The sequence below is a fragment of the Pseudoliparis swirei genome, chromosome 3 (assembly GCF_029220125.1).
Source record: "Pseudoliparis swirei isolate HS2019 ecotype Mariana Trench chromosome 3, NWPU_hadal_v1, whole genome shotgun sequence".
Taxonomy (NCBI): domain Eukaryota; kingdom Metazoa; phylum Chordata; class Actinopteri; order Perciformes; family Liparidae; genus Pseudoliparis; species Pseudoliparis swirei.
The window spans coordinates 5,548,556-5,560,775 of NC_079390.1; the positions used below are offsets into that span (position 1 = coordinate 5,548,556).

A 12,220-nucleotide genomic window follows, 5' to 3' on the forward strand; every position below is an offset into this window, starting at 1 on the left:
TTAGCCGAAACTACTATTCAGCAAAATAGAACACTAGATTAATTTTTTTAATTGTCCAAACCCCCCCCCCCCGCCCCCCCACACATGTTCATTACACACTCACTGTCAGCTGTGTCCTTGATCTTCAGCACGGTCTCATTCAGAGCTCCCACAGACGCTCCAAACGGGGAGTCGCTCTTCGGGTTCCCCAAGACCAAGCGCATCTCTTCTCCTTCCTCGTACAGCGTGTCGTCAACCAGTGAGAGAACGCACGGCTTCTCCGTGTCGCCTTGAGTGCACAGCGAGAAGGTGACGATGATGGGAGATTAAAAACATATATTTTTATATGAGGTGGAAAAAATAATAGAATAATTCTTTCTTTTTTTCTTGCTCTTTACAGCATGTAGAATTTTATTTATAGAACTTAAACCCACAAAACTCTTCCTCAAGAGTTCAGCAATCTGTTTACATACTGAAAAGAGTGCAGAAGGTAGTGTGTGTGTGGAACACAGTTAAACTTGCAATAACTTGTAACATTTGCATAGCACAGCAAAAAAAGAAAGAAAAGTGTGACAAAAACAGACCAAAAAAAAGTCTCGGTTAGAGCTGTTTATTTTAATTAAAAAGGGTGTCAACTCTCACAGCCCACTTCATTAATTAAAACAATTGAGAGAAGAAAAAAACACGTGTGATATACAGTACTTTTTGTGATTAATTAAATACCTGGCGAGAAAGTGATGATGGATGTTTCCGTGTTGGGTCGCTCGTCGAAGTCGGAGGCGACCTGAGCGGAACCCTGGCGGGTGTAACAGCGGACGGTGGACGTGTGTCTGATGTCGCCGCTGCGGTACAGCGTCGCCGTGATCCGACCGTCGCTCTCCTCGCCGGCGTACACTGGCTCGCGGAACTGTACCTTCGGTACTGTTTGGGGGAAAAAAAAGATAAAGATAATAAATACATCAAATTTCAATCATCACATTTGAAAAAAGGGAATAATGTATTTTCCGAGCTGTGTCTGGGCTGAATTTAATGATTAAAAAAAAAGAAAAAGAAAAGCTAATCAAATAACACAGCTGTCACAACAAGCTTTTTTTGGACTGAAAATATATAAATATGAAATGAAGGTTGGATACAAAGTTTTGTAAGGCTTTCATGCGTTCCAAGGCTTTCAATGTTTGAGCTGAATGCATTTAGCAGGATTGGTCTTTTGAGGCCCATCCATATCTGTACAATCCGTCAGTAAGGCTGACATTCCTAGACTCAAACCACAAGCATAGAAATAATAATAATAATGATTATACAACTTTTGATTTGCAGAGTGCTTTAAAATGTACCCAGTAAATACTGATGGTGAGAAGAGAAGCAGTCAAATCCTCTCGGCAAATCAAGTCACTCACAGTCAGACACAGAGTCATTGATGAACACGGTAGCCTTCCCGGGTTCTCCCAGGATGCCGTTCATCGGCATGCGAAGGACGAGCTCAAAGCGCTCGGTGCCCTCCAGCTCCGGTTGTCCAAGGTCATCCAGGACGGTGACCCTGAACGTCTGCACGCTGACGCCCGGGGCGAAGTCCAGGTTACGACTGATGCCCACGTAGTCAACGCCGGCTAGAGAGAGAGAGAGAGAGGGACGGATAGAAGAGGAACAGAATGCAGATGATTTTATTTCACAGGTGTCAAACACAAGGCCCGCCACATAATTTTATGTGGCCCTTGACGCCTTGAAAAGACACACGATGACCTTTTCTTCAAGAAATTTAAGAAAAATATCCTGTGCTTTTATTTTGAAGGTTTCAAATTAAACTGACTTTAAAAAAAATAATAGAAATATTTTTACGTCCAATATTTCGCCACTCGAATAAACAATAATCAAATGCAAAGTGAGTTATTTAACAATATGTTCGAGATTAGCTTATACAGTTTCAGGTACACTGGCCCTTTAAGAGGCAGCCACGATGCTGATGTGGCCCACGGGGAACATGAGTTTGACACCCTTGTCTTATTGGTTTCCGATACATCACAAGCAACAACTGACTCTGGGAGCGGGGAGCTTTACCTTCTGCCGAGACGGGCTCGGCCTTGCGAGAGCGGACGGTGACGGTGCCGGTCTTGGTCAGATCGGTCCCCGTCCTCCACACTTTTACCTCCACGTATCCATCGCTCTCATCCACGTGATACTTCACCTCTCCAAAGTAAAACACTGGAGCTGGAGAACAAACAGAGTACATGAGAAATAATCAAATGAGGCAGTATTGGTTTATTCCTCTATAATCTTCTTTATTCTAAGAATGTATTTCCAGACTGAGCTCCAACTGTTTAGTGCACATCTTTTTAGCATAAACGTACGATCTTTTTCATGCTTTGTTAGTCGTCTCTTGTTGTTTTGAAGCATAACTCAAACTATCGATGGACACTTTCGTACCAAGCGACTTCAACCTCATATGACCCCACCTTTGTAGCAGGGTTCTTTATTCATGACTTATTTATTTAGTGTTTAGTGTAACTTGTCTCCTCTCCTTGTGTGGTAACTGTCAGCGACCATCTGCAGCTCTGACATGATTCATTTGTAAAGCCGGCCGCTGGACACAGAGGTCAAACAGCAGCAGCCCATTAATCTGAAGTTAAACTGCAGGGAGGCGTGACCTCTGATCCCACCTCATTGTTCCCATTGTTCTGACGGGAAACCACCGAGTACTTTTAACAAGAAGAAAGATGCAGTTAGCACTGACAAACAAGGCGCCTCTCTCTCTGTGTGTGTGTGTGTCTGTTTCTCTGAATGTGGTAAAGGAAGATGGTGAGACGGAGAGAAAGCGGCACCCTAGACTGCTCAAAGGCGTATTTGAACTGGCATTGTTTCCTGAGGCAGCAAAGTGGAGGCAGTCCAGTGTGTATTTGACAGCTTCATCTCTCACTCACCCACCCCCCCCCACTCCCCTCCCCCCGCCTCTGTCAAGTCTCTCTCTCTCTCTTTCTCCCCCTCCCCCCAAAAATGACAGAATGAAAGTTCTTCCTTCTCCGTTTTAAGCTTCCACCCTCACTCAAACTCCCTTCTCATATTCTGGCATATAATCCAGAAATAGCATTTGGCGTATTATCATTTTTTTCTTGTGTCATGATCAAATACTTCTGCAGTCCAGAGGTTTCTTTTTATCCCTCTCTCTCTCCTGAATAATACTTTTTTTCTAATATATGAACTTTCATATTATATTTATATACTTTAACTGTGCCAGATAACAAAACGATGCGCACAGTTGTACTCAACAGAGGGAATGAGAAAGAAGAAAAAAAATTAGTACCCCAGTTACATTTCATCTCTTAATTTAACACAATAAGCGACACGAATACTCGGGGAGGATCACCACGTCAGGTGTGACGCGTCCTCTCGCTACATCTAAAAAAAACCTTGATCCCACAATGCATCCTCTCTCAACTTTTTTCCTCCTATACACACTCGGTTTCACCCAACAGATGTAGTTCTGGGTTTGTAATGCAAATTAAATGTGTACTTGCACATTGGCAGCATGACAAAAAAGAATTATAGATAGTGGAGGTGGGGAAATTCTTTTTGTGGGATAATCATTGTTGCGTAAATGCACGCTTCGACAATGGTTTTCCGGAAACGTGGCGCGTATACTGTCAACACCATGTCAGCAATCCGGCACACATTCCTTTTATGCCCAGAGGAAACTGCTGCACAAGTGCTAAGGTACACGTCTGCGTTCACACGTCTCGACTGCTTGCCGCGACGACGGCGACGACGACGAATCCTTTGACACCCCGAGAGGGAGTGAGTGATGAGTGATGACTGACGAGTGAGAAGTGCACACCCCTCTTCCCCCGCCTGTGGTTTTAGCACTCTGACGACGAGTGTGTGAGGGCCCGGGAAAAGGTGTCAATCCAAATTGGGCTAATTACTACGTCTGGATGTCTGTAGCCATTTGTGTTGAGCTGCATCGTTAAATACAGTTTACAGAGCATTCTCAGCTGTCCTCGGGGGGGGGGGGGGACCCTGCTTTTTGGAGGTGGTCGACTAATTAGCCCGGACAACATTGTCTGTAAATATTCACATGGAACATAAGATACTTTTCTTTCTTTTTTTCAAAATTCCTCCATTGGGGCTTTGGTTTTCAAATGCGCACAGCGTCACGTATGTTCTGCTACATGCATCATCATCATGCATTAATCAGTTGAAAGCTGGTCAGCGCTGTACTCATTAAGCAAAATGATTATGGCTCGTATTACTTACTTTTAATGGTTTTTATTACTTTTGATGTATTTTTTATTACTTATTTTTAATAGTATGTATTACTTACTTTTAATGTGCTGTACTGTAGCTTCACACTGTGTGACATTCATTTTTTAACTCTACAGTCTCCCTTTTAACCCTCCTGTTACCTTAGGGTCAATTTGACCCCATTCAATTTATGTTTAATGTCGGTGTTCTTTCGGGTCAATTTGACCCCAGGCTGTTTTTCACTGTGTCAAACATATAAGAAATATCAACTTTTTTATATATTTAAAGGGCTATTTAGGTAGTCAACAAACAAACATAAAGTACCTCACACTTAAACTTGGGAAACAATATTAATTCTAATATTTTTCTGGAGGTTTTAATTGCTGGGGTCAAATTGACCCCGAGGGTAAAATATGTTAGTAAATGTGAAGGTAACAGGAGGGTTAAATAAAGATAATAATAATAATACAAATAATAATAATAATAATAATACAAATAATAATAATAGTAATAATAATTATAATAATAATGTTTATTCTTTCTAACTTTTCTCAAAATGTGTGCTTTGAAATGATGAAATACTGGCCCGAACTCAAGGCTTCAGAACGGCAATCCACAAACCAAAGGAGGATGTCAAGGTGACTACGTCCACTTCTTTTAAAACAGTTCAGGCCATATTAAACATCCCAAAATGAGCCCGACTGAGCAAACTGTCACGGGGAGTTTGCAAGTAGAAACTGCTCAACTTTTAGAAGTCACAGGCCAGAAAGGTTGGGAACAACATATTGATTATTATACTGACAATGTTTGCATGCACGGGTCTACTGTATCCTTTATTTATTTGGCTCTATTCTGTGCTCCCCTCTACATACACTTCTCAGACCTCGACACTATCTGAATGAAGCCGCGGTTATGTGGTCCCTCAGAGAGAGAACTGCTGATCCAACTCAATCAAGCCAGCTTACTGTTAGAAAGGTGGTTTCCACGGTCGTCCATCTTTGGTCCAGTGCTGTATACATTATACATGAACAACATCTTTCTTCCTAATCGATACTTCAATGTCCATTTCTGTTGCTGATGATGCAATTATAGCTGTCCCAGGGTCCGCTACAGCCCCGTGAGGCTTTCCACTAAACACGACTCAATGCAGAAAAGACCAAGAACACATTGTTCTCCAACTGCGACAGTGACACCGACTTTTCTGCCATTAACCCTTGTGTTGCCTTCGGGTCAATTTGACCCGATTCAATGTTTCACCCTCCTGTCGCCTTCGGGTCAATATGACCCGATTCAATGTTTAACCCTCCTGTTACCTTTATATTTACTAACATATTTTACCCTTGAGGTCAATATGACCCCAGCTATTAAAATCTCCAGAAAATTATTAGAATTAATATTGTTTTCCAAGTTTAAGTGTGAGGTACTTTATGTTTGTTTGTTGACTCCCGAAAGAACACCGACATTAAACATTGAATCGGGTCAAATTGACCCGAAGGCGACAGGAGGGTTAAATATTGAATCGGGTCAAAATGACCCGAAGGCAACACAAGGGTTAAGACTCTAAATGGCTGTCATATTAATCTTGTTAAGTCATAGAAATACTAGGAATGTGGCATAGAAATATTCAAAATGTGGCATATAAATACTAGGAATATGGCATAGGAATATTAGAAATGTGGCATATAAATACTAGGAATATGGCATAGGAATACTAGTAATGTGGCATAGAAATACTAGGAATATGGCATAGAAATATTAGAAATGTGGCATAGAAATACTAGGAATATGGCATAGAATTATTAGAAATGTGGCATAGAAATACTAGGAATATGGCATAGAAATATTAGAAATGTGGCATAGAAATACTAGGAATATGGCATAGAAATATTAGAAATGTGGCATAGAAATACTAGGAATGTGTCGTATAAATACTAGGAATGTGGCATAGAAATACTAGGAATGTGTCGTATAAATACTAGGAATGTGGCATAGAAATACTAGGAATGTGTCGTATAAATACTAAGAATGTGGCATAGAAATACTAGGAATGTGTCGTATAAATACTATGAATGCGGCATAGAAATACTAGGAATATGGCATAAGAATACTAGGAATGTGGCATAGAAATACTAGGAATATGGCATAAGAATACTAGGAATGTGGCATAGAAATACTATGAATGCGGCATAGAAATACTAAGAATATGGCATAAGAATATTAGAAATGTGGCATAGAAATACTAGGAATATGGCATAAGAATACTAGGAATGTGGTATAGAAATACTAGGAATATGGCATAGAAATACTAGGAATGTGTCGTATAAATACTAGGAATGTGGCATAGAAATACTAGGAATGTGTCGTATAAATACTAAGAATGTGGCATAGAAATACTAGGAATGTGTCGTATAAATACTATGAATGCGGCATAGAAATACTAAGAATATGGCATAAGAATATTAGAAATGTGGCATAGAAATACTAGGAATATGGCATAAGAATACTAGGAATGTGGCATAGAAATACTAGGAATATGGCATAGGAATACTAGGAATGTGGCATAGAAATACTATGAATGCGGCATAGAAATACTAGGAATATGGCATAAGAATACTAGGAATGTGGCATAGAAATACTAGGAATATGGCGTTTAAATATTGGTAATGTGGCTTAACAAGCAGACTGTCATTCAAGAAGCAGACTGTTAGACTCTGGAGCATATTTCAGACTCATTATTGTTCTCTGTATCACACAGTTGGATGAACCTCCTCCTCCTCCTCCTCCTCCTCCTCCTCCTCCTCCTCCTCCTCCTCCTCCTCCTCCTCCTTCAAAACTCTCGTCTCTCCCGTCATTTATATCTTGTAACTACAGTACACGATCCGCTCCTTAAACTAAAGACATCCGTCTCGCTCTATTGTTGGTTTCAGATACTCTGTGTACCTTTTTAAATGGATTGAACTGCAAACTGGCCTCAAATTAAAGTCTTACATTCCCCTTGGAGATCTGTAACCTTTATGATATATATATGTGATGTATAAGTGTTTTTAATCCTGTTCATCGTGGCGTGGTGTTTTCTACAGTTGTGCTGACGGTGCTCTTGGGAATGTTTCTTGTTCACAAGATTAAATACATTTATAAAAATAAGTTTCACTGTTTGACATTTTCTTTTATTTCATTGCTCTGTCTCGTTTCGAGTTCGAAGCTCTTCCTACAAGTAGAAAGAGTCGCTATCTTTAATACCCAGAATGCACTTTGTGCTTAAAACCATACACAGCAAAACAAATCAGCATCATCAGGATACTTTATTTCATCCATTTGAATTATTCTAGATATTTCTTTCATCCAGCACCCACCCTGTCTTTTATATTGTTATGTATGTGTAATTTAAACATTTAAAAATAGAATAAACACACACACACACACACACACAGCCCGCTGACTGTGCCCAACAGTAAGGCCACTGCATATAATAACACATATAATATGGAAATGAAGGACCGGGTTTCCAAGAAATACTCACGAGTTAATTTACAATTCCACAAACTCAGCTGTGGCCGTATGCACTCAACTAAGAAAGTCTGAGCGTCCTGTCCTCTCTCTCTCCTTGGGAGGCCACGAGGAGAGGACAACACTCACTTTTGAGTCAGAGCGTGCAGCCATGTGGGGCAAGCAACACTCAGGGAGACAGGTACTGTACAGTTTAATCTCATAAAGCACTAAATCTAGCAGAAACCCCTGGGTCTTGTTTTTTTTCTCAGCGAAAGTGAGAGAAAGTCTGCATGCGGGGAGAGAGAGAGAGAGAGAAGTGGGAGCGTCAGCGGGGAAATAGATGGAAGGAGAGCAGTGGACTGAACTTGACTTTGACCTGGGGGAAGGAGAAATGGGGCCAGAGAGGGAGCACGAGCAGTCACACTTGGAGTTTTACAAGTGCTTCTCTCGCCACTTTGCCTTTGATGCAGAATTTGGACTTGGTGTACCCACACACACACACACACACACACACAATTAAACACAGAGTGTCGTCACTCTTTTATTCTTTTCCTTGGCGAGTTGAGGTTGTATGGAAGTGAAGGGAGGTGCAGTTTGAGTGCCTGGGCGAGGTATTACTGCGCTGTCACGATGCTGTGGCGTCCTCTGGGAGGCTGGAAGTGACACACCACGTCTCCCTGGAGTTTGGCTTTCACAAACACATTTCCCATGTCTTTGAACTCAGCACCAATGCTGAAGTCTTCTTGACAATAAACCAACAATGAGACAATGTGTCATGTTTCTTGTTAACTAGCCCCGAGATGCATCCACAAGCGCACACACACACACACACACACGCAAACAGACACACACACACACACAAACGCAGACAGACACACACACAAACGCAGACAGACACACACACAAACAGACACACACACACACACACACGCACGCAAAGACACACACACACACACACACACAGACACACACACACACACACACACACACAAACAGACACACACACACACAAACGCAGACACACAGACATACGCACACACACACACACGCACACACATGCAAACAGACACACACATGCACACACACACGCAAACAGACACACACACACACGCACGCACACACAAACGCAGACAGACACACACGCACGCACACACATACACAAACAGACACACACACACACAATCGCAGACACAGACACACACACATACAGACACAGACATACGCACGCACACACACAGACAAACACACACACAGAAATGCACAGACACACACACAGGCACACACACACACACACACACACACATAAACTCAGTCTGGCGATGGTACGACACGTCCTCTCTGACACGATTATGTCTGATACAATGTGTGACTAAATAAAATAAAATAGTCTTTTTTAAAGATTGACAGTCACAGCCCCTATTTACAGGATACAATGGCATCATTCATGTGACATTAGAAGGGAAAGAAAACCCATTTAAAACCAATACAATACATTTAAATCACTGCATGAGAATGTCATCTCACATAATATAGAGGCGGGTTTGATCCAGTAGTTTGGAGCTCTCCAGGTGCTGCTCGCTCACTGGAGAGCTCACTGGATCGCTCCCCCGTGGGCTCAGTCCGGGCGAATATAAACCCAGCGCCCAGGGATGAATATTCATATCCTCAGACAATAACAACATACGGTGACTGCTGAAAGAATAGTTATTGCAGCACACATTTAAAGCATTACAAATAAGCAATGCGGTGCGTTGCAACAGCTGTTTGCGACTTAAAGTTCTCAAGGGACGTATCTTCAGCAATGTTACGCACGGCCGATGCCTGCATCTCTTCATCATAGACTAAATACGTTTTTAATGTGCCTTTAATGGAAGTTAAAGTATTTCTACCAGCTTGTTAAGTGCAATGCAGGCTGCTTACCAACACAGGCACCCGTGGCAGGTCGTTGCAGTATTGGATGTAATGTTGATACAGGTAAATGCATATAGTACCAGAAGGTACCACTGTTAGAAATGGGAGTTCTACACTTTGTGCAAGGCTACATGCACCAGCTGAGCTAAAATTCCATATTAAGAGCATTACAGTTTTTTTCGTTTGCTAAACGACAGTGGGCACAACTGGAGTCACATGTGTAAAACTCTAACTCCAGTCTGCACAGCAGCAGTTCATGTGGACCAAACTCTAGTTTGTTTTTCATTGCTTGAACACAGTTTTCAAAACTCTAACACTTATCCCATGACTTTAACCACAACCTGCACAACACTTTGAATGTACAGCACTTTGTTCAAATGCTAACACACTGCTGTCAAAACTGTGAACCACACATTCAAAACGGAATAGAGTTCAGCCTTTTACCTTTCAAACATTGCTGATTGCAATTTCAGCTGAAAGGCTAAACAGGTGTCTTGTTTTAGACTTGTTAGTGAACACACACACACATATCTATATATATATTACAGTATATATAGGTAGAGCTCAGAAAGACTCATTTTGGAAATGGAACAAGGAAGACGGGTTCGTGGAGGGAGAAGGGTGGCAGGGAGAGGGCGGATGCGTGGAGGAAGACAAAGAGCTGTTATTCCAGATGAAATAAGGGCTTCACTTCTAGACCATGTAATGTAATGTCGTGAACCAAGTGTTTGGTCACCACCCACCAGACCAAATGTCTCTTTTGGAAGCCATGCGTGCCGGATGTGAGGATACGAGTCCAGAGGACTGCCAGGGATGGATCAGGCCCTCCAGAAGGTTCTTCCCAGGTGGCAAGAGAGAACATGAGATGTGATGTTGATGACAACATGTGGCCTAAAGAGAGGCAGGATTAGCCCCTTAATTATTTGTTCGAATTACAGTATATACTTTTAGTTTCTACCTTTTTTTTCTCATTACTGTAATTCGGTAAATTACTACAGACTATTGAAGCAAACTGCTAATTTTCATTTACCTTAAAGAATTGTTATGTTCTAAAAAATGTAATAAATCATGTGAAAGAATGTCACTCTTTTCTTTGAAGAAAATATTACTTTGTTTGAAGTCACTGAAATTGTTCAAACTGTAAAGATGAAAAGTTAGTATTTTCTGTATTGGTGTTTGATGCTCGTGTTTTTACTCTCCGTGTGTTCTGAGTGACGGTGTGTGTTACCTCAGTGAGGGTTGTGCATGTTGTTTGGCTGCACTGAGCGTGTTTTGAGCCATGTGTGAAGAGTTGTGTTGCTTGGAATGAGTTTTGCAGGTGATGTGAACTGTTTAGCTCAGGTGACTGTTGGTAGTGCAGACTGTAGTTAGAGTTTTGCACATGTGACTCCAGTTGTGCCCACTGTCGTTTAGCAATCGGAAAAAACTGTAATACAGCAGCAAACAACTATTTGCAATATTAAAACAAGAACGGGCACTCGGTAGAGCGCATACCTTCGCATATCACAAGATTGGGCATTGAATTATGAACATTTTGGCATTAGTTGCATGCCAATTGGATATAAATTGACCGCGCTATGGTAAAAAGAAGATTTTGACCTTTTCATGACATTGACCTTGACCTTTGACCCGATCAATCCCAAAATCTAATCAAATGGTCCCCGGATAATAACCAATCATCCCACCAAATGTCATGCGATTCGGTTTAATACTTTTTGACTTATGCGAATAATACGCATACAAATACACGGCGATCAAAACATAACCTTCCGCATTTTCAATGCGAAGGTAATAATGTGGAGTAATGGCCTGAGGAGTCACAATCCCTCTGTGTGTGTGTGTGGTAATCAGAGTTCCTCTGTGCACTGTCAGCACTATTACCGCTGGCTTAGCGGTGGCCATGTTGAGAGCCATGTGGAGGCAATTGTAGATTTTCTTTAAATTAGTAGTTTGCGGCTTTTATGATTGATAAGAGCATGTATGACGTATGATACATTTCTTTGATATGAACCTATTTTATTGTGTTAATAATTTTTTTTTTTTCAATCTTAATATACATCTCAAGATATTTGAAATTAAAGCCTTGTGACACACTCATTACCAGCTCAGTCTAACCAGCACTGCTGTCCAGGGTTGGCCAGTATGAAAGAAGTGAGGTGAAGTTGACCCTAAATGTCTTCTCTTAAGTCTCTGTAGTTTTGAATTTTGAATGTCAGCTTAAATGTCGTCAAATCATTTCCCACTGCAGAATAGTAGAATTTCTACTGAACAAGTTAAAAAAGGACTCAACTCGGAAAGATGAAAACAATTATTATTTTTCAGAAATTGCATCACTCTGGTTTGATGCCAGACTGTAAGAACAGGGAAGACATCCTGGAAACTATCTATAAGCCTTGATCATGCAAATTCAAATCCTTTTTTTAGATTGCTGAGATTTGACTAAAATGTATAACACCAGCACACTCCTGTCTAGAGAAAAAAGGAGTATAACTTTTATTGTTAAAATCTGAAGCATGGCATTTAACAAAAGAAACTTCAGCAAAGACATCAAATCATTTTTCATGTCTATAAAGTAAATCAATGCACACTCGTGAGATGGTGATGAGAA

General features: G+C 41.1%; 1 protein-coding gene across 1 annotated transcript in view; it reads right to left on the bottom strand.

The window, feature by feature from the left end:
• LOC130211581 (FRAS1-related extracellular matrix protein 2-like) overlaps positions 1–12,220 on the bottom strand; it is a 72,018-nt gene that overhangs the window by 18,425 nt on the left and 41,373 nt on the right. Inside the window, exons 7-10 of the mRNA XM_056442420.1 lie at positions 2,035–2,184; positions 1,377–1,586; positions 703–900; positions 104–268 (exon numbers count right to left, since the gene is read on the bottom strand). Of these exons, the coding sequence (XP_056298395.1) occupies positions 104–268; positions 703–900; positions 1,377–1,586; positions 2,035–2,184 (723 nt within the window). The remainder of the gene's footprint in view (positions 1–103; positions 269–702; positions 901–1,376; positions 1,587–2,034; positions 2,185–12,220) is intronic.